At 33.4% G+C, this 24,197-nt stretch overlaps 1 protein-coding gene across 2 annotated transcripts; it reads right to left on the reverse strand.

Moving 5' to 3' along the window:
- Positions 1 to 236: 236 nt before the first annotated feature.
- On the reverse strand, positions 237 to 16,215 carry LOC123534615 (coiled-coil domain-containing protein 42 homolog). 2 transcript variants are annotated; one of them, XM_053519963.1, is made up of 8 exons: positions 16,086 to 16,215; positions 13,428 to 13,532; positions 12,709 to 12,794; positions 10,816 to 10,987; positions 9,853 to 9,927; positions 8,511 to 8,668; positions 7,913 to 7,997; positions 237 to 519 (listed from the first exon to the last, which is right to left on the reverse strand). In XM_053519963.1, the coding sequence occupies exons 1-8, from the start codon at positions 16,185 to 16,187 to the stop codon at positions 424 to 426; spliced, it is 879 nt and encodes a 292-aa protein (XP_053375938.1). In that variant the 5' UTR covers positions 16,188 to 16,215; the 3' UTR covers positions 237 to 423. The 2 variants fall into 2 exon arrangements, with proteins under 2 accessions (XP_053375938.1, XP_053375937.1); XM_053519962.1 differs by having other exon boundaries at positions 237 to 1,968.
- Positions 16,216 to 24,197: the final 7,982 nt, after the last annotated feature.

Genomic DNA, 24,197 nt, shown 5'->3' on the forward strand with positions numbered 1-24,197 from the left:
GATCCATGCTGGTCACAAATGCACTATGTTGGTTTTCTCATGGTGCAGCTTATTAATATTTAAATATCAAAAAGTGTAAATTCCAAGGTGATAAATCTGATGGGAACACTTCCTGATCATAGATTCCATACCAGTTACTGACATGTAATAACATAAATCAAGGGAACCAAGTACACATTAGAATGAAACGACACTAAATCCGGGGCCAGTAAGGCAGTCTTTAATGATGTAATACATGATTCCAATAAATCCCCAGCCCTTAATTTGTACTTTATGACAGGTCTATATCAACACTTCACATGTCTGCCGAGCTGAAAGTCAAAACTTGGGGGAAAAAACCTGTGAAAGAAACATTTCTTATGTCATGTAATAAAGCACTTATTGAATGGTGTGCCAGATAATAAGTGTAGATTATACTGCATTTTAACTCGAAGAAGGTGGAATGATTGATGTTCCAGTTAACTCCATCCTCTTGATCTCATTTGTTATTGTGGTCAAATCCTGAATAAACATCTGAATCTGTAAAGTGAATGGTGTAAAAATAGTCAACATATAAATTTACAATATACACAGTGGTCTCCCCTTACAATAAATTTGTAAAAATGTTTCACATATCAATTAATTTTTCATACACTACAATGTATATTCATTATTGCCAATATATATGTGCTTATTTCAAAACTTTTATTGTCCAATCATGTTGAAGAAAAGGTGAAACTAAGCTTCCTCTACCAAGAGAAGTTAATAGAAATGACAGTTTTGTCCCTTAAATATGCAAGGTTTCATCAAACTGAGCAAAAAAAAAAAAAATCCACGTAGAAATACGGGTAGTTTTTCAGAATGAAAATAGCTTTTAAAATCATATTCTTAATACTTTCTCCCCTCTTTTATTTTGATTATTATCAAAGTAGTAGATCATGATTTCCAAGTTGAATATAAACTGCATTTGGGCTCCAAGTATGTTATACATTGGTGCAGAAGCTAAACATTACTGTTCAAAACTATATGATAATAGTATTAAATATTTCATTCTGAAGTGTGTCCACTCCTCCACACTGTTATAACTTCTACAGTTACATGCCAACTTAAAACTTCACAAAATGATTTTTTCCCATAGACAAAAATGGATTAATCAACTCTACAGCAAATTCTATATTTTATCAGTATTTATAAAATTCAAATATTTAGAAAGATACTGTATTTCTCTATCTACATAGTATTTTAGTTATATCAGCTTTCTTAGAATAAACACATAATTGCAAAAAAACAAATTTTCAAATGGCTGGCTTTAAATTATCACATAGATAAAATTGTAAACGATAAACAACAGGGAAAATTGATAAAAAAAATTTGTGAGCTTATAAGGCATTGTGTTATTTTGCAGTAACATGTAACAGGTACTACCAGCTTACAGTTTCCTGAAAAATATCACATTCCATTTTTATAAAAGTTGAAAATACATGTAGGTCTACTGGGAAAAGGCGCATAGTGAACTTTAAGTTGGCAAAAAACTGTAGGTTCAAAATCACATTGATATAACAAAGAAAGTATGCGTAGATATGTAGTGTGGGTTGAAATAAGCAACTTGCAGATCTGAGAAAGCACTACATGGTAAGTCACTATTTTTTGACTCACATACTTAAAAAGTGTTTACTTGAACAATTTTCATAATAGTATTCTCTATAATATAATGTATTTGAAACATTGTCTCATATTGCTTTTTTTTCACGTAATAACTATAGTACAAGAATATTTTGATTTTTTCATAATTTATCAGCATAATTTTTTGCTACAAAAAATATATATTCAATAAAATGACATTTTTTCATATTTTCTTGTTGAGGTTTTTTTCAGTTTTGACTAAAAGACATGTTAGCTGGAGGATGTGGGGCCAACGGAGGTAAACGTAGTGTCCTGACGCTTTAGGTCTCGTACAATGTCTGTAAGATCTTCTAAAAACATCTGAATCTGAAAACAGATAGAGAAAAACCTAAGGTAAGTATGTTTCAATGTGACTGATAGGTCAAACAAAATGTCCGCTCATATTTCAATTTATAACTATTATAATTATATGAACTGCATCACAAAAACATGGTATTTTGGTAAACTCAGATATGCAACCATTAAAAAGTCTAGATTTTAAAAACTACTCATGTAACATATTGTAAGCCAGAACAGATAAAAAAATAAAATAAAACTGCAAGTGGGAATGTTACAGTTAGGTTTAGACAAAAAATCATTGACGTTCTTGCAAACTAAATATCAACGTAACATAATGCATGATATTCTTACAGAATAAATATTCTCCGAGTCCAGTTTAGTTTTTGTTTTATTTTGTTATGCTCATGCACTTAATACAAACAAAATGTCCCTAACATATTAGATGGTAAGACATAATCAAATTTCACTAGTTATTTTGAACTACTTTGGCCAGGTCATAGTTGGTTTTATAGACATAAGTATTGAATTCAGTATAAAGTAGCATATGCACATCAACACTCAGATATGCGTATAAACACAATGTCCCTAGTATATTAGATAGTATGACATTAACACATGTCATTAGTTATTTTGAACTATCTTGGCCAGGTCATAGTTGGTTTTATAGACAAGTATTGAATTCATTATGCTTATCACATAAATTTAAAATGTAAACAAAGACAACAAATCAAGTTATATTCTTATATAAGGACATTACAACATAGATCTGATTCTAAGTTTTTCTTAAACCAAGATGTGCTTCAATAACAAGGTGTTAAAAATCCCCAAGAAAGTATTCTGAAATATTGATACATTCACATTCATTTGCTTAAGGCAGTGGATCCATAATGACAATCAGCAATTTCCGTTTGTTTACGTATTCTCCATAGGCAACTTAGGCATTCTCTGGTTATTATGGAAAATAATTTTCTCTTATGGTCAAAGGTTTTGTGTGTGTGTGTGTGTTTGGGTTCAACATATTTTTTTTTCAACAATTTTTCAGTCATATAAATGATGGTATCTACTTGAAGTGGTGAGCACAATGTCCAACTTCATAGTGTTGCCTCAATGAAATATCACGCTGTAGACACTTGACATGATACCCCATCCAGTCACTTTGTACTGACACCGGGCTGACCAGTCCTAGCACTATCCTCATAATGCTGAGCGCCAAGCAAGGAAGATACTAGTATCATGGTTTACGTCTTTGGTATGACGCAGCCAGGGATCGAACCCCAAACCTCCTGCACTCAAAGCAGGTGCTCTACCACTAGGCTACCGAGGCGATCCAAAATAACATACAGAGGATACGGTCGATAAGTTATCGCACGGAAATTGCCACTTGTCATTATGGGTTCAGTACATCGAGTACAAAAAAAAGAATTTAGCGCTATAACACTTCTATAGTGATATTTCTATTTAAATTCTAATTAATACTAACCTTACATACACTGCACTGCCCGTCACAGCTCTCATATGGACCCACATGTAGATTTGTATTTAGTTTTAGTAAAACGTTAATAGTGAAGGAACATATTCAACTAGCAAGTGCAAAAAACTATAAGTGTTCAAAAGGGGTCTCCATGTTAGTTTTAGTGGGATTGGCATATTACAAGGAATTGACCATTTATTCTAATTTACTGCAATCTTTATTTGTTTTATGGCTTAATACAGGAACATGCCACTAAATGTTTATTTGTAAAGTATAAAATTTCAAAATATGAGGACAAATTCTACACTGTGACAACAAACATATAAAGCATTAAACATTCTTGAATCATTTCGCAAAGTCTTTTTTAGGCTTTCAGCAAAATTTCCAGTAAAGCTGTTTTTTTTCTCTGCGTGAAATGATTTAAACATTTTTTGGTTGTGTTTAGAGTCACACCACTACAATTTAGGGCATATGGGGACTTTTCCAGCTTATGATGATGAAGGAAGACACCAGGTGCCCCTCCAGGCATTATTTAACCATGCTGGACCCGTGGGTAGACCCATCTACCTTCCAAATGCCAGCTGGATGGCTTCTTAACACAAAGAATTCTATATATAAATTGTCTAAACTTAAAGACATCTTTTTATACAGAGAAAGCAATGGGTCTGATATTATTTAGAAGAACATCAATATAAATTGAGTAATTACTCAACACATTCAAGTTCTTATGATACAAGGGTTGGGGGAAATACATTATAACTTTTGGGAATAATTTCCTGTCGTCCTACACGAAAATTATGGTCAGAACATTTTTATAAATAACAAACTTGCATTTCCCTTAAAAGCAAAGAAGTATGCAAAAAGAAATCACATATTTTTGAGAACTGTTCAGGAGACCCCTGTTATGATTCTGAGAAAACTTTAAAGCTTGAAAGCTACAAGCAAGAATACAAAATTTAGTGACTGATTACATGTGTCAAATGTCAAGGCCATTGGTGCCAACTGTAATGTTTTATGATACATTCTCTAGCACAGCCCATACCTAGCACTACATACAAGTGTATATCACTATTATACCCAGGCAGTCTACTGTACTAACAGATGTACAATTTTATATAACATATTCATTCTAATCATATCTTATTGATTCTAATCAAGTATGCAGAATTTTAACCAACATTATGACAACATATAACCACTATCATAACTATTTCTATCATGACATAAAATTAAATATGAACCAGACCAAGTAATGCAATTGAGAACCGAAGGCTTCACAGAGAAGAGTTCTAAATGTTCTGACACTGGCAAGTTGGTAACATTTCATTGATCAGACTTGTCAATGAATTATTATAAACAAGAGTTTACCAATGTAGTTTTGATTAAACTGATTGTGAACAAAGAACTTGACTTTTCAGTTGCAGTCTTTTTCAAATTAGATAATTTATTTTTTAGTTTATGTTTTCAAAACAAAAAGGAAACTCGAACTAATCTTCTTCTTGACTTTTTTCAATAATTCCTACATTATCATAACTTGAAAAAAACAACAACAGTTATTTCATACCCCAATGGTGAAGTATATTGCTTGTTTTATCTTAACTGTCTAATTGTTTTCTTTGTGAGTGTAAAATAGAGGAGTTAACATGCAATTTACTGCCAATTGCTAATTAAGGTGTTATACTGATTAAAACAAGCACTCCTAGGAAAACAATACTTCAGACATAAAGCATGCAACATGCAACAGTCAGCTAAAGATCAATACAAAATCACTCATCTGTCCCTGTTAACCTAGAAATTTTGTACTGAAGAAAACTTAGCAAATGGTATAGAACAATTCAAATAAACTATTTTTTAAACCAATCATTCCAGAGATGCTATTTAGTATTAATACCTACATTAAATATAAAAAAAATCCCAGTGTACTACATTCCTAAAGGAACTTTACTATTTTGATTTTGTCTTGACCTGTACTCCAGTACATTATATCTCCGACATTCTGACGCGCTAAACAAGACATGATTTTGATGACAATCATTTCTACCCATATGAAAACCATTAAAATGTGTTGTCTTGTTATGCCCAAAATGTTAGGAAAATAATGTAAATAGTCAGACGCTGACCGTTTAAAGTTCTGTATACTGTAGTGACATTCTAGCATAGCAATATAATATAAGATAGATTCTCCAAAAATATACTGTAAAATGTTGCAAAATCACAAGGCATTAAGATTTAGTCAAGTCTCCTGATTCTGCATTTGACTAAATTTATGTCTTTCTTTGTTAGATTGTATTGAATGCAGTATAATACTGGCTGTGAGAATACCAACACTTGCAAAGAAATACTGCATTCTATTTTCATAATACACCCTCACTAGTATTATATCATTGTAACATGACTTTTATCACTTTGGAGAACCCATAAATAAGACCATGTATACTGTGAAAATAAAAATACCATTTGTACTTCTAATATTGTTGCACAAATTCAAGAACTAATGAAAAATTCGACAAGATCTGTCAATTAACCTTTAGCCTGCTGGCGGCAAGTGATTTTGTCTTTGCGACCAGTGCAGACCAAGATCAACCTGCATATCCATGCAGGCTGATCATGGTCTGCACTGTTCGTTTTTCAGTCAGTAAACTTTCAGTGAACATCCCATTAACAAGTCCATTTTAGAAATATAGCAGGATAAAGGTTAAAATAAGCTAATACATAATATATTCACAGTAAACATGGTCTAAATACATGTATATAAAAAAAATTCTAATTTAAAGTGCGAACTATGGGCTGAAGGCGTGTGCACAGTTAAAGTGAAAGGAAAATGTTGAAATAAGTAAAATGCTTGGACCTGAAAAAAATCTCAACAATATTTCATAATTCAGTCAATTTCATCACATAAAACAATATGATAAGCACAAACAAAACTGACAATAAGGCAATAAAATTAAATAATATGTTACATATTTTGACATGTACGTATGTAGTTTTTAAGTGCATTAACTACGATAAAATAAAAGATTTTTTTTTTCAGTCAGAAAGAGTTGAAATTAGAATGAAGTCCTGATAACTGCATAAAATTAAACATCATTTAATCATTCTCCGAAACTAAGCCCAAGAGTCTAAGCCCAGGAGTCTAAACCCAGTCAGCTTAAGCCTTGGTCACAGCATTATCCATATCAAAGAAAAACAAGGACACCTACACCACTCAGCACATGTAAAGTATTTGTTTGAGCCTGATTAGGTTATTAACACCAGGGTTAAATTTATTTGAGCCGCACCATAACAAATCCAACATAGTGCGTTTGCGACCAGCATGGATCCAGACCAGCCTGCGCATCCGCGCATTCTGGTCAGGATCCATGCTGTTCGTTGACGGTTTCTCTAATTGCAATAGGCTTTGAAAGCGAACAGCATGGATCCTGACCAGGCTGTGCGGATGCGCAGGCTGGTCTGGTCCATGCTGGCCGCAAACGCACTATGTTGGTTTTCTCATGGTGCAGCTCATTTCTACTTCAGATCATTTATCACACAAGCAGCAATCACTGTTAGCAAACAATATGGAACATAAAATTGAATAATATATAATAACCTCATGATGAAACATAAAATATCATTTCAATGTAAATAGAGAGAGCGGGACGGAGAAAGAGCCAGGACTCATAAATTTTCTGTCAGACCCATTGATAGATTCTAAGGTTGCCCGTATGAAACCTATTTAAGCACTTAATGAATAAACTGCCTTCATTTAAGAAGTTAATTTTTTTATCAACAATTTCTTTAGCTTTTACCTTTTTCATACACAGGCCAGTAGTCTCTTTGATTTCAAACAAGTACTACTTACATTTGATTATACCCAACCACTTATTAAGTGCCTGTTGACACAAACTTTATATCAATCCTTTCTTGTCAGTTTCACCTCCCATTTGATCATGTGAATGGTCGTTATCCTCAAACTGAGGGATTTATCCTTCGCAGACAGTATTTTCTTGTATTTTTTTTTGTAAAATGTAGAATTTAATTTAGTCAACTGAGTTACCGGTAGTTGGCAAATTTTACCCATTTTAAAAATGAGTACAACAAAGTTTTGTAGGTGCTAAATTGTGATTCTGAGATATGGGGTCAGGAACACTTATCAAAATAGAGAAGGCATTATATGGCTGTTTGGTGGTTAATTGCCAGCAACTGTCACCTTAAACACTGAATCAGCAAGAACTGCATTGTAGAAAACATCATTCTAATGTTCTCTTTTGCACTTCACAATCTGTTTGTTTCTTTTCAGTTTTAACACCATTTTTCAACAGTTATGTACTCATGGGCAGTTAACCTAACCAGTGTTCCTGGATTCTGTTCCAGTACAAACTGGTTCTCTGCAAGTAACTGCCAACTTCCCCACATGACTTAATCATATGTAAAAATTCTTATGTGGACACTTGTACAGAGAAAGACAGAATAATTGAGAGGAAGATAGAAAAGAGAATAGAAGAAGGAAAGAGAGTATACCTGGTTTAGCTGATCAGGGGTCTCCTCAGCCTGTGCAGCTTGTTTCTGGTGACGCTTTACAAGTTGATACAAGTTATGAGTAGCCCTGTAAAAGAACATTTCAACGTAATATTACAAGCATTTCTATGGGTTATAACAATACGTTCCTGGTGTCATCACAATACTTTCCATGCATTTTTAGAATCATTTTCATAGAATATTAAAATCGTTTCCCTTGGTTATTATAATCATTTCCATGGGTTATCACAATCATTTCAAAGACAGACGACAGACGGACGCCGAACATTGAGCGATCAGAAAAGCTCAGGTGAGCTAATGAAAAGTAACATTTTCATCAATTAATATTAACATTTTAAATGTCTGCAAAAAAGTAGTCAAACCTCTGGCATTAAGATCTCATCCTTCTTATAAAATTTAATAAAAAAGAATTTAAAGTGATGTACTAAATGTTAATATAAAATTGTGATGAAACCTTGAAAACAATCTAACAAACTTAACATTTCATTTAAGCCATTCTTATCAAGGTAAAAAAAATAGCTACAAACATTATCAGTTTCCAACATTGCGAGATCCATCATGTCATGTGACATACACTTACATTTTGATTCTACCAAGTTCTAATGTTTTTTTGGCGGCAGTATTTTTGATATGTGTCCACTGTGATTCCCATTTCACAGCCTCGCTCTGTGCTACATCAAGTCGGGTCTGTAGACTTGACAACTGGTTATTGTATGACAGAATCTCATTGTCTTTCTCCTGATATAGAAATAAGCAATTTTGTTACTTTGCTTTATGCTAACAAATTAACAGTTTAAAATTGGTTATATAATGTCTATTCCACAAAAACATGTTACTGGTTTGTTTGGATTTAACATTATATGTACTGTGTTATTTCCTAATTTTTACTCTGTGTGTGTTCGGGTTTAACGTCTTTTTCAACAATTTTTCAGTCATATAAACAATGGTGTCTACTTGTAGCAGTTAAAACAATGCCGAACTTTATAGTGCTGCCTCACTGGAATATCAGGCTGTAGACATGATACCCCACCCAGTCACATTATACTAACACCGGGCTAACCAGTCATAGCACTATCCTCTTAATGCTGAGCGCCAAGCGAGGAAGCTACTAGTACCATTTTTTACGTCTTTGGTATGACGCAGCCTGGGATCGAACCCACGACCTCCCGCACTCGAAGCGGATGCTCTACCATAAGGCTACCGAAGTGGTTATAATTTTTACTGGCTTAAGACAAGCATTGAAAGTACTTCCAAGAAAATATCATAAAATGATGTTGGAAGCTGAAATTGTTTCCCTAAAAACAGACTTTTCAAATTATACTTTCCTGCATATAAGGAACCTAAATTTCTTTCAATGTAACTTTTTTATACATTTTGGCTGAATTGTGCTTATGGATTTACTAACTGACCAAGGCATAATAATATGTCCATATGCCAAGTAATACTTAAAGAACCCTTTAAGACACCTGATAATTCAAAATAATAGCAGATTGGAGAACAACATACTGTAAAATCCTTTAGTTTTGTTTGGACAGATTTTATGGTTTTGCCAAAAGAACTTTTTTTGGTGATGTGATTTTGTGGATTTCAAAGTTGGAATGTGAAATGAACAGGAATTATCTTGTATGATAGAATTTAATTTCACAAATTAACTCAACCATAAAATCCACAAAAAAATAGTCCCTCACAAACATTAATAATTTCACAGTTCTGTGACATAAGTTAATTTCATGGCCATAAATTTCATGGTTTTGATCAAAAGGACTATTTTGTGGTGAAATAAATTCATGGATTTTAACTTCTGAACACAAAGTGAACGTGAATTACACATCCTCATTGGAATTTGTTTTTGCAAACTGACTCAACCGTAAAATCCACGAAAATTATTCCCCCACAAATATTTATGACTTTACAGTACTAACCTCTATATATTTCATAAGCTGCTGCCTGTGTCTTTCAATAACTTCTTGATTCTTTTGGTCACTTTTTAAAAGATCCTGAAAATAAGGCAAAAACAATTGGTATCATATTATGATAAAGAACATTATTTTGTAGTTTCTTTTGCATTTTATATTTTTCTTAGTCTCCAAAATATCTAACAACAACAAGACTTCAACTAGATGGCCATGATGGCCCTATATCGATTACCTGAATAATATACAAGCTTGTTACTTTGGTTTTAATTTACTATGTTTGTTATAAAATGATAATGGGGCATTTTTACTAAATCAATGGCTATTATGTGTAAGTGTCATGAAGATTACTAAAGTAAGGTGGTTTCCATTGTGTTAACAGTAAAACTGTTGAAGATGCATGTTGACAGTTAAAGAGTGATCATGATGCCTCAGGGAGCTAAACAGAGAACATTTTGATAGTTCTATTCCAACCTGTATAAAACCAGACAATGTACATGGATCTACAAAATGTAGGAAAGTTACTGTAAAGTGTAATACAATTTTCACATTTTACTTGCACTAAATCTTGTTAAAATATAATTATAATGGTCTCACATGGAGGTGAGATATATTCTATATTCATGAAAAAGAAAAACAAATATCATTAACATGATTTTTACCAGTGACAAAAACATTTTCACCATTTTTACTCAGAATGAAATAGTATGCAGATTTTGAAAGTCCTCTAAAAACACTTTTCTTCAATATTTTTTTAATAACTTTGGCCCCCATACTATCAATTATAATAATATATCACTGAAAGTCTGGTGATGTGGTATATGATTAATTTAAAATAAATATTCATTGTTTGGAGACTATCTCAAGGTAAAAAAAACTTTGTACTATATTTACAAAACTTAAGCAATTCCGAAACTTCAAGGTCAGACTATCTCAAGGTCAAACTATTGCAAAGTCAAAGGTCAAAATTACCTCATGTGTGGCAGTAAGTGTATCGTATCTTGCTATAACATCTCTCATCTCATGGAACTCTTCTCCTCTCTCTAATGCCTTTTCCATATATTTATGATATATGGAGTAATTTTCTAATTTCCTCTGCAGCCTGTCTTTTGTCTTTCCCAAATCACCTGTTTCTTCTTTTAATCTATCAATTATTGATGTTTTAATTCAGTGATATAATTTTCAAAGAAAATAACAGTATTATGAAACACATTAAAATGGATTAATTATTTATAGGTTATTACTTTTGTATTGGGAAATATGCACAAGTTCTGCAGAAGAAATGTTGCACCACTTTAAGAAAGCAATATTCTTCCACTAAAGAACATGTATATTTCCCCACACAAAGATAAAAACCTTTTTATTACACACGTATCTACACATACAAATGTAATGTAAAGATTATGAATTTGTTCAATAGCCCGAATTAGACTGACAATACTGAACTAAATAAACGATTTAATGCAACAACACACATTAAATTACATCACACACCCGATATGGAATTCAGGCGTCAGTGTATAGAAAAATATTGACGTTTCCAGTACCACTGTAACTTAATGGGGAATCAAAGGCCTGAATGGCCTGAGTCGGCTAATGATTGATGTACTGACAGTATAGTCTACCAGTTTCAGTTTGTTTTTAGTTTTTTTCTTAAAATTTCATAACACAGCTCGATATTTACCCAAAATATTATATCCGGATACGATCACACTTTTCTCCAGTTTGAACAATATATTTTACAAATTGTGATGATACGAAGACATTTAGCAGCAATTGGCAGTATCTGACATTGAAGTTTACGGTTAAATTACCTCTTATTTAAATTTTTTCATAAAAAAAGTTGTTTCGTTTCGCCAAACATAGACGATCTACTTTCGATTTCAAAAACTACAAGAAAATACAATTTAATGTTTCGCCGATTTGTTTATTTCTCGAAAAATAAGAATTAAAATCATTTTTAATATCAGTAGTAACTAAAAAAAACCAGTAAGAGCTTCTTCTTCCGATAATTTATCTGTTTACTGACTGCAAAATTCAACCCACGCAAAGTTTATAGAAATCATACGATGCGTGTTTACGTTCAATGTGGGAGAATTAAGGCTGATCGGCTATGTTACCTAACACATCCAGACGATTCAGATTTTGTTTTTAAAAAAGCATTGTGTGCATTTCTGTAATTTTATATACGTTTTATACGCTTAGAAATTATTAGACATGCGTATTTGCATTATTTCTATACGTAATTTACGCTAATACGCATCTTATCTGGAGCCCTGCTGGAACTAGTTTTTGTCTTTCGCTGGATGTTACCCAAGCTTTGTAAGCCTGCGCAATTCTTAAAATGCACATTTATGCTTAATGAGTTACATTCGAGAATTGCACAATTACCAGTCATAAATATGACAGATTACATCATATATTGGTCATAGCAAAGGGAACTGACACAACTTAACTTCATTCATGCAGTGAACTGTTTGAAGTTTGAGAAATCTAATGGAACTACATCCCTTCACTGTGTTATTTGGTCCATTTAGAGAATCGTTGGATAGCAAGGACTCGTCAAAAGGCTTTCAGCCTTTAGCCAACTCAATAAAAATGAGTATGTAATATACAGTGAAACAACACTCGCTAGAGCATCGGTGACACAAGCACCTGGGTTGACTTGAGCAATTTATAGGGTCCCAGATTAAAAAGCTCAAATTCAAGAAATTATCTGGTGTTTGAAATGTACGGCAATTTATTATCAAATATATATATATATACACACATTTTTTCTTTTCAATTAGATTTCAAAATGATTATTTAAAAATACAGTTGATTAAAAGAATAAGGAATAAGAGTAACAGATGTAAGATAATTTACTTTTCAATTTCTTTTTCCTTCTGTCTTTTCATTTCTCTTTCATCATTGGCTTTCTTTACCGCTCTTGCCTTCTTGGAATCATTATCCTATAAGGAAAAATTAAACTTTTAACAATGCTATTTAAGTGACCTAAAATGTCAAATTTAAAGATATCTCTAATTCCCATCTTTCACTAAAATAGTTTATTTTAAGATTCTGATTTTAAATGTAGAAAATCTTAAATAAATGAATTTAACTTGTAAGTATTTAAACAAACTGTTCATTGAGTTACATTCACAAGTATTTAATGTTATGTATAGCAGTCATTTCTTAAAAGTACTTCCAGTCTTTTAGAGGTAGAACACATATACACATATGTATAATTTAATCCTAAAGCACAATACTGTTTATACACATGAACATGTAAGGTTTATTTAATGATGCCATTCCAGTTTTTTTATGGTGTTGGTGCCTCCACTGAGTATTATTCCAGACACCAATGGTCATCTGTTAGTCATCTGAAAGACTACCCAAAATCAAAGAATCCTACATCTTAAGTGAAGTTTTGAACCCATAGTAGTGATGGCAAATTTCGATATATGTATCTAATGTATCTAGGCAAATTTTAGATCTGTGGACTTAATGTTGAATGGTATTAAACTGCAACTTTATTTATTTACAACTTACAATAGTGAAGGGTAAAATACATATTTTGCAATGGCAATTTGTGTTCATCATACCTTTAAAAATTTATCAAACTGTAACAGTGACTTTTTAAGTTGGTACTCTTTCCTCTCCAGCTCTTCCCTTCTCTGTTGTAAACTTTCCATCTTCATTTGAAACTCCTGAAAATAACAATATCGGGCTTATTAATTAACTTAGAACTAAGCATCAAAATAATTTAAAGTGCTATTTTCAGATCTATAGCAAAATTAATAAAGTAATATCTGTTCAATTTTAATATAAAAGACATACGAATGGTGACACAAGCCTTACACAACTGTCAGGGTTGCAAACATAGACCAGAATATTCGATTTGGTAACTGTATTCATATACCAGCAAAAGCACATGATCAAACATCACAAAGGCTGACTTATTCATTAAAGAAACAGCCTGATTTATTTATTTTCCACACAACACAACTGCAGTTTAGCTGAAATGACTATTTAAGGACAAGAACTATAGTACATTTATAAGAGCTATGTCTGCGTATTAGAGCTTTATGCACACAATACAGAAGCAACTCTCAAAAATGATGATAGCAGAAAAAACATAACCAGACTTTCTTAAAATATTAGATATAATCTGTTTACTTATTCAAAATGCCAGCAACATATGTCAGTACACTGTATAACAAGAGCACCGCCTTGCGGGTGCTGACACTCATCTGATTTTTTTTGTGTAATAGAAATATTGTCTTACCCATGATTTTCTAAGTCTAAAAAGGGCCATCATTCTTGCAAAAAGCAGAATAGAGTTACGTTTCTTGATGTACAGTGCCCACTTATGATGGTGAAAAACTGTTGCAAGTTTTAGAGCAATAGCTTTGATAGTTTATGAGAAAAGTTGACTTAAACATAATACTCATCCAAGAAAATGATTTTCTAAGTCCAAAAGGGGCAATAATTATTGCAAAAAGCAGGATGGAGTTATGTTGCTTGCTGTACAGGGTCAGCTTATGATGGTGAACAAGAGTTGCAAGTTTCAAAGCAATAGCTTTGATAGTTTAAGAGAAAAAGTTGACCTAAACATAAAACTTAACCAAGAAATCTGATATTTTCTAAGTCCAAAAGGGGCCATAAATCTTGCAAAAAGCAGGATGGAGTTATGTTTCTTGCTGTACAGGGTCAACTTATGATGGTGAACAAGTATTCCAAGTTTCAAAGCAATAGCTTTGATAGTTTAGGATAAAAGCTGACCTAAACATAAAACTTAACCAATAAAATTGATTTTCTAAGTCCAAAAGGGGCAATAAATCTTGCAAAAAGCAAGATGGAGTTATGTTTCTTGATGTACAGGGTCTGCTTATGATGGTGAACAAGTATTCCAAGTTTCAAAGCAATAGCTTTGATAGTTTAGGAGAAAAGTTGACCTAAACATAAAACTTAACCAAGAAATCTGATATTTTCTAAGTACAAAAGGGGCCATAAATCTTGCAAAAAGCAAGATGGAGTTATGTTTCTTGCTATACAGGGTCAGCTTATGATGGTGAACAAGTATTCCAAGTTTCAAAGCAATAACTTTGATAGTTTAGGAGAAAAGCTGACCTAAACATAAAACTTAACCAGGCAATGCCGACGCAGACGCCGACAACTGCTCAAGTGATGACAATAACTCATCATTTTTTTCAAAAAATCAGATGAGCTAACAAGAGCACCGCCTTGCGGGTGCTGACGCTCATCTGATTTTTTTTGTATAATAGAAATATTGTCCTACCCATGATTTTCTAAGTCTAAAAAGGGCCATCATTCTTGAAAAAGCAGGATAGAGTTATGTTTCTTGATGTACAGTGTCCACTTATGATGCTGAAAAACTGTTGCAAGTTTTAAAGCAATAGCTTTGATAGTTTATGAGAAAAGTTGACTTAAACATAATATTCAACCAAGAAAATAATTTTTCTAAGTCCAAAAGGGGCAATAATTATTGCAAAAAGCAGGATGGAGTTATGTTGCTTGCTGTACAGGGTCAGCTTATGATGGTGAACAAGAGGTGCAAGTTTTAAAGCAATAGCTTTGATAGTTTAAGAAAAAAGTTGACCTAAACATAAAACTTAACCAAGAAATCTGATATTTTCTAAGTCCAAAAGGGGCCATAAATCTTGCAAAAAGCAGGATGGAGTTATGTTTCTTGCTGTACAGGGTCAGCTTATGATGGTGAACAAGTGTTGCAAGTTTTAAAGCAATAGCTTTGATAGTTTAGGATAAAAGCTGACCTAAACATAAAACTTAACCAAGAAAACTGATTTTCTAAGTACAAAAGGGGCAATAATTCTTGCAAAAAGCAAGATGGAGTTATGTTTCTTGATGTACAAGGTCAGCTTATGAAGGTGAACAAGTATTCCAAGTTTCAAAGCAATAGCTTTGATAGTTTAGGAGAAAAGTTGACCTAAACATAAAACTTAACCAAAAAATCTAATATTTTCTAAGTACAAAAGGGGTCATAAATCTTGCAAAAAGCAAGATGGAGTTATGTTTCTTGCTATACAGGGTCAGCTTATGATGGTGAACAACTATTCCAAGTTTCAAAGCAATAGCTTTGATAGTTCAGGAGAAAAGCTGACCTAAACATAAAACTTAACCAGGCAACGCCGACGCCGACGCCGACAACCGCTCAAGTGATGACAATAACTCATCATTTTTTTTCAAAAAATCAGATGAGCTAAAAATGACAAAACTACCTCTTTCTGTGCAGCCAGCGCTTGTTCCACCTCAGCCATTTCTCGGCGCTTCTCCAACAGGCGTGTAGCAGGAGTGAGATGATCATCCTCACGCTCTGGCATTTTACTGTGTGATAAATAAAAAATATGAATTTGCAGATCAGTCTTGATATAAATGGGTTAAAAGTTATCACTGAAAAAGTCTCAATATACCAATGCTTATCAATATAACATTTCTTAAAAAGGTGTACAAAGTAAAACCCAATTACCTTTCAGCAATAAATTTAAGTGTGAAGTCATTTACAGTAGTTGTACATTTAAATCATTTTTATCCAAAATGTCAACTTGAAACATATTATAAATCTTTCATCAGAGTGAAATTTGATATAGCTTTCCTGCAAAGTCGTTACAATTTGATTTAATTTCTGGTAACAATTCAAATAACAAAAAGATGACTTCAGTCTATGATCGGAGAATATTTTGGAGATACTAATTATCATACAGATAATATTTAGCTTCCTGTATCTAGAAAATTATCTGTCTATTTCTTATACCATTTAAATCAATGTCGAGAGGATATTGCTACATGTAAAATCTTGGTGAACCTTTGGTTTACTGGGTACAACTGTACTTGTGTTACAATAAAAAGGTTGATTTAAAACACACTGCTTACGGAAATGTGCACTACCCATCAGTAACTGTGCCCAATACACCACAGCCTAATTCATTCGGTGTTCATGTGTGACTCATTGTATAGACAGTTTCAATTTTCAAACTTAATATCACAGGAAATCCTTTAATTGAAGTTTTATGTAAAACGTAGAAAAAACACACATAGGTTTTTGAAATAGTCATATATCTCTCTTAAAATGTAAAATCAAGGACATAAATTAAAGACATTTGTACAGATCTATGTCCTTAGTAAAATACCTCATGGAAATTTACCTTTCTACTGTTTTAAAGTAATGTCGAAATTAGTGGTCCCAGGAAGTTTACAGTGTGCATGCAGCAAGTTGGGGTGTGCGGCAAAGTTTGGGTATGGGGGCAGCAGACCCCAACATATTCATCTAAAATTAAAGTTACCTCTTAATTATAACTTTTAATTCTTAAGACATTTTAAAACTACTATCATTATAGGGACTACTAACTTGCAAGTGCTCCAGCATCATTCACAACACACTGGTTAATACATTTCACTCTAAATTAACAAGAACGTTTCAAGTTGTAAATAAGCAGTTCACAACAACTTTAAATTGGGCACGTCCATGTATACCGGTACACATGCAACTAGTAGTGGGACACAGAAATGAGACATCACCAATCAAAAATATTCTTGATATCTCTGACTGTGACAGGCAAGAGACATCTACATCATCTACATCTTTCACCCAACCGTCGATTTCCGACAGTCACTGATATGTTACAAATGTTAAGAGAATAAAAGCTAAAAAAGACAGTATGCTACAGTTAAAATAGGACAGAAGCAATGCAATTACATATTGACCACCACCAGCCTCTCTCTAAAGATACTGAGACTGGGGCTAGATTTGACATAAGCTGGTAGGGCGTTCCAGAGTCGGATGGTCCTTGTGAAGTAGGAGTTAGAAAAGTACTAAGTGTGAGACATGGGGTAAGTAATTTAGGTTTCTAGTTGGGATAAGATGAGATTGGTCAACACTGCAACTGTCTGGACCCTTATTTTGTAAAACATTACTAATGAGTTGTATGACCTTCTGTATTGGAGTGTATTCCATTCTAAGATTTTCAGCACTTGGGGTAACGCTACTGGTTTTTAATGTAGTCGTACTGAAAATACCTAGCAGCTGACCTCTGAAAAATTTTCGGCTTTGCTAGTAAGAGTTTTTTCCCATGGATGCTAGCGCTTGAACAGTACTCCATTGTGGGCGAAAAAGGTGTTGTGGCCAGAAATTTTTGCCCTTTTTATTGTCAGTTTTGACTTTTGTTTTTAAAAAGCGAAGAGTGGAGTTGCTTTTGGGAAAAGTAAATTTCAAGTGTTTAGACCGTAAAATTTTGGAGAGGGTTTATGCCTAGGTTTTGGCTGCCCTCACATATTTTTTTAGTTTGTTATTAAGTTTGTGGGTAGCCCACGGATTTTTTTTTTTAAATATTTAAGGATTTCCTTTGGACAGACCCCAAAAATCTCATTTGAATAGAACAGGCAGAGCAGATTTTTTTTTTTTTTGATACAAAGACCCCAACAAAACCTGGCCCTTTTTAAACAGGTTTAGCCTTTGGGATACTGTAAATTGAAAACTCTCATGTCGTGAAGAGCTTTTGTCCCCCCGATTCATTGCATAGTTTTTGTTTTGGCATACTACACGGGGAGCTTGCCCTCAAAGTTGTTGGAAAAAATTTCAAAAGCAAATTTGCCATCGTTGCTGATTTTTTAAGACTGCTTAGCTGAAAATATAGTAAAAATCAGAGCTTTTTTCGTAGGAATCGTGTTTATTCCTTCCCGTGATGCCCGCCATTTGTAAACTAATCTTCCCTTTTGCGGGAAAAGTTAATTTTTCTTTCAGAGGAAAAAGAGGTAAAATATTATAAAAGTTTTAAATTTTTTGATAACAAAAATAATATTATATTATGGTATTGTAACTTTTTCTACTTTCTTGAAATACCAATGGAGTTATTTTGCAAATAATTTTGTTGTAGAGAATATACATCAAAAATGGCTGCCGTTTCGATGAAAGTGAGAAATCTTGGGGAATTTTTTCCCAAAAAAGGCAAACAAGCTGTTTGTATTTCAGATAATGCAGGGAATAAAAAAACTTTGGATTTTTTTTAACAAATAGATTAATTTTTCAAACATGACTTTTTTTGTTTAGAATATATTTAGGGCCCTTTTCTGCCTCTAATTTCCCAAATGAAAAATTTGGGGGGGGGTATGGCAAAAAGATTTGGACTGAAAAGGTTAAACACACAAATAGTTGTTGTTCTTTTTTTTATAAAAACTGATCTAATTCCAATGCCGCAGCACACATCAGGCCCCCATTTTAAATGTCTGTAACCACATTTTCTTGAAGATATTGTCAGAAAAAACAAAATAAAAAAAAGTGGGGGTCATGTGTGCGTGAAAAATAATTTTGCAAACACACAAATGAAAAAAAAGCAAAAAAAAGAGCCCCCCAAAATTTATTGGGGTGGTGTTTGATTAAATTTTCCTGAAAAATTTTGTAATGTTTTTTATCAGAAAATGCCTTTACCTACTGTCAGCATAGATCGTCATGTTGATTTTAGCAAAAAAATTGCAAAGAAAAAAAGGAAAATAGCTCTACAGAGAAAAAAACTAGGAATTTGTATTTGCCTTATGCGACTACATTTTTTTTCACGCCATTTTTTTTTAAGTGTCGTATCCTTACCGAAACGGAAGTGACTAGTTATGGTTTTTTTTTTCAAAGGGAGTAGTCCAAAATGTAGTTCCATTTTTGTTTATGAAAGCTAGATATTGGTTTATTGAGGATGTGGAGTTATATTTTTGGCTAAATTTAAAATTTTTTTTGTTACTGTATTGTGCCAAAAAAAAAGGTCTTATTTCTGGTGACCCGACCGACCGTGATTTTGTCAGGCAAAAAAACGAGAAAAAAAACTATTTGACCCAACTTTGTAATTTTCCCTGCGTCGGCCCTTTCAAGGGAAAATTTTTTTTGAGCGTCTCGAGTTTGAAAGTTTTGCCCCCGGGCCACCCTTAAAAATTGTTGTTTGCGGTAACGGCCCCCACGAAAATCACCCGACTAAACAATTTTTTAAACCTAAAACTCAGAATTTTTTTTTTTCGGGGCCATGTTTTTATTCTTTCCCGTTTGTTTTTTTTTTGGGAAAATTTTTTTTGTTAAGTTTTCCCAGACTGTTTGTTGGGTTAACTAAAAGAATGACGATATGACCGATAAGAACAAAATGTGTGAATGTTACTTTTTGTATACCGTAATTAACAAGTGACACAAATACGTAATAGGCTCCCCTTTTATGAATTTTTTATCCATTTAACACATTTATCAATAAATACCTTTTTGGGAAGACGGACATTTTTGATCAAATACAAAACCCCGGAAGCCCCGGTCAGTCGGCGTGGGCATGATTGACTCTGCCAGAAAATGATTAATTACCAAGCTCCGCCTACTGCCATACTTCCGCTTATGGCGGTGAACAGTATTCGAATTCACCGGGATTTTGATTGACAAGGGGCAGTTCTTTCGAACTCGAGACGCATAAAAAGAAAATTTCCTCGGGTCAAGCCGACGCACGGGAATTTTTTTTTGTGCGGGTCAAATACGAGTTTTTCTCAATAAGTGCGAGTGAAAACCCAGAATCTCGGGTCTACCGAACGCCCTGCCGATTTCCTGATATACTACAAAATTATGCAAAAAGTTGTTTAGAAAAGTTCAAATCGTGGTACATAGTGTTACCTGTGCAATACTGCAGACGTATTTAACCGAGTTTTAGATTTGTAAAATAATGATTTTTCTCGTACGTAAAACATCTGGGAAAGATAAATTCTTGGATATCATTCTGTCATAATTTCTCAAACAATTTTGCAAACAAATAATAATTTTAGTTTCCATCTTTTGTCATTGCATAATCTTTTTAATCTGCCCCGAGTATAAAACTGCAGTGACACTGCACAAGTCACTTGGAAAGAGCACAATAAACGTCAAAAATATTAGACAAACAAAATTTTCTTACCTGAAAATTTATTTATAAAGTTAAGCATCCTTTCAATGCAATGACTAAATCCAGCGAAAGAAATCCATAATGTTTACATTTCTAGATTTTCATATTTGCGTGAAATTAAATTTCCATGGGTCCACTTTTTCCTATTTTTCAAAACACAGACTTTAGAAACATAATTATTATTACTGAAACTTTCTGTGACTTAAATAATGTAACTGAAATTCATGCAAATATTTGACACCTGCCATCAGAAACTGGGTTTAATCTGTTTGACAACTGTTTCTTTTTATGTGTGCTGACAGTAGCAGATCAAAGAAGACACTTGCAGATCAAAGAAGACGTGTATTATGCGTGATGTCATAGTGATGTCACTGCTATTGACATGTATTTAATTCAAGAAGTGACTGTGAAATGCTTTTATGGGTTTTTGTGTTTTGACTTTGAGTGCATTAGCACTGGAAGCTTGATTTATTTTTGCTGATAAGGAATTAACCTAGCTTTTTTTAATTGTATTCATGCTTTTCTTGGTTAAGGCAATCATTGCAAGAGTGAAAAAACTTTAATTTGCAGTTTAATCACATTAGATTCACAAGGATAAGAAATTAGGTTTACATTGCTAAGTATATTTAGTTCCATTTTAAACTTGCCTGTCATGGCGCTATTAAAAATCTTTCCGCGTTTCCCTAAAATCACTCCACTTCTCCATAATCTTAGCTGAGGAAGAAATGACTTCTCCCTAAAATATTAACATAGCTTAAGCCCTGAGTAAACAATGTAAAACAATTAAGTATTGTCTTAAAATTACATGATACATAGGCTTTGAAGGAGTGCGGTGCTAGTAATCAGACTCGGGTCTACAGGGTATTAAAATATCAAAGATTTTGCTATGTACTTCAATGCTGAATCCTAAAGAATGAAATGTTTTTTTATTACCCTAGCCAGTGCAAGGACATTCAAAAGGTCTGGCCAATTATTTTTGTTAAATATATTGATAATCTTAAATTTTTAAGTTCATATGGCGATAATAAGCTCTGTTTCTGACTGGTGTCAGGCTTATAATCTGTTGTTTTTATTGTTATTAAAAGGTGATATTACTAGTAATATTAGTATTCATACTATGTGAAAACTACCACCCTTGCAGATATGTTACAATCAAGTTAGCATTCTACAGAGAAGTGTTAGTACCCAGAAGGTGTATAAACCAGAGGGTTAAAAAGGAAATGCAGGTGTTGTACAATTAGCATACAAAAAAAAAAAAAAAATAAAAAAAAAAAAATCCCTACCTACCTACTCACACTAAAAATTCTGGATCGCGTTACTGCAAACAAACAATTTTTTAAGGATGGCCTTGTCAATCAAAATCCTGATGATTTTTAAAATTGTTCACCGCCACAAATGGAAGTAAGGCAGTAGGCGGAGCGTTGTATATTAATTAGCTACTGGCAGGTGTCAAACACGCCATGCACTGACAGACATGTGCTCATCTCGCTGTTTGTATTGATAGATCAGTGTGTAAATCTTTTCAAAAACAATACCAAACTTATAGATATTTGTGATCTTTTTACAATATTTTGTACGAAAGTTCAGACTCCTACAGAATCGGTTTTCATCCACAGCACCCGGGCAGTTCATTTATTGAAGTCGGCTGTGTTTGAAACAAATTTTGAAGTAATTTAAAATAAAATCAAGAAATAGCATATGATTGATGCATATTAAGATCTAGCCTGGGAATCCAGTCTGACAATTTCTAACTTTTTTACTACCTACAAATTGACAGCCTGGGGAAACCTGTTTACCGACCACAGCGCCACCTAAATATGTGGGTGTTTGAAAAAAAACGATAACTTCTGAAAGCAGTAATCCATGGCTAAAAATAGAAACAGAATTCTCACGGAAAAGATAGATCGGAATCGTGTGCTTCTGAAGGTTTCCGAGCATTTCGGGGCCATAGAGAAATACCAGTTTGTACCTCCCATAGCTTTTTCATCAAGTTGTAACAACTTTCAAATATGTCAGTATAAACTTAAATTTGCGTCATAGCTATCAAGATGTTATATAAATGCAGACCTAGTGATCTACGAAAATTGCCGAATTTTTGGCAGCATTGCCTCGTTTTCGTTTCAAACAAGAGCAGGTATGATCACATGTTAATTAGGCTATTTATAGAAATTCGATAATCAGTAGTCACACATGGAAACTCCTTCAGATTTCCCCAGGCGTTGATAATATCAGACACTCAATAAATGCCAGTTAACACTAATTAACGCAAATTAAGTGGGACCTTTAATGCATAGATATTAGGGGTGCGTATTGGTCAATATGATCCATATGATATTTGTATAGATACAAAAAGATCGATATTCGATATATCATATGATATTTTCTAACGGAATAATAACAGAGTACAAGACCATTATAGTAGTGCAATATGAACTTTATAACTGGTATTGATTTATCACTTTTAAGGGCGGTCTATTCTGAGACAAAATCACAGGACTTGGATACATTTTTCTTTAGGAAAGTCATGCAGTCTTTGCATTTGCACCCAACATCGACCTTGTTTGTAAAACAGTTGTGTGATGAAACACCTGCAACGGATGATGCGGCGTACATTCAATCTTGTGCGCTCTTCACAAGTGTACCGCGAGATTTGTAGTGTTTTCACCCTTACAAACAACATTTTTGATGCATAACTTGCAGTCTGCACCTCCAATAGTTTTATTAAAGTACAACAAGTATGTACTTTTCGGTGGCGGCATGCTTATGATGGAGATTTATTCTTAACTTATTCAGTACGCTTAGAATTTGAAGACGAAAAAAAAACACCGCCTTAAAAACTTACCTTCAATTACGTGAAGAGTTCTGTACCGGGTACCATATACTTACATTTTTCCGATGCTGTTGAACGCTGATTGGCTATAAGGTGTGACTTTGTAAAAAAGCATTTCCAGAGTAAACAAATTACGCTTACTGGAGGAGAACTATTACTGAGGCCATTTACCATGTAGTTAGTTTGTTTTTAATTGATATTTTGATCGATACAGGAACGTTCGATCCGATATATCGATTGAACCCTGAATACCGGTATTCGATACATATTGAGAACCAGTACGCACCCCTAATAGATATTAGGTATGATTTCTTCTGACAAAGCACAAGTATTATCAACAGCTTCCCAGGCTTATCAAGATCATATTGAAGGAGGTTTAAGCCTGCACTTGTTAAGTTTATTGGCTTTTGACATGCCGCTTGGAAATTTTCAAAATGGCGGCTGCTTACAACAGTGCAACACATGCTTAAATTGGACGATCTGTTATTTTTAAATAAAGTTGTGATGGGCTATATTAAGATAGATTTAAATGTTTTTGGTATCATTTTGAAGCTTAAACACTGAATTAAATAAATATGTACATGATTATACTATCTGACAGACAGATTTCCTAC

This window comes from Mercenaria mercenaria, chromosome 12 (genome assembly GCF_021730395.1).
Source record: "Mercenaria mercenaria strain notata chromosome 12, MADL_Memer_1, whole genome shotgun sequence".
Lineage (NCBI taxonomy): Eukaryota > Metazoa > Mollusca > Bivalvia > Venerida > Veneridae > Mercenaria > Mercenaria mercenaria.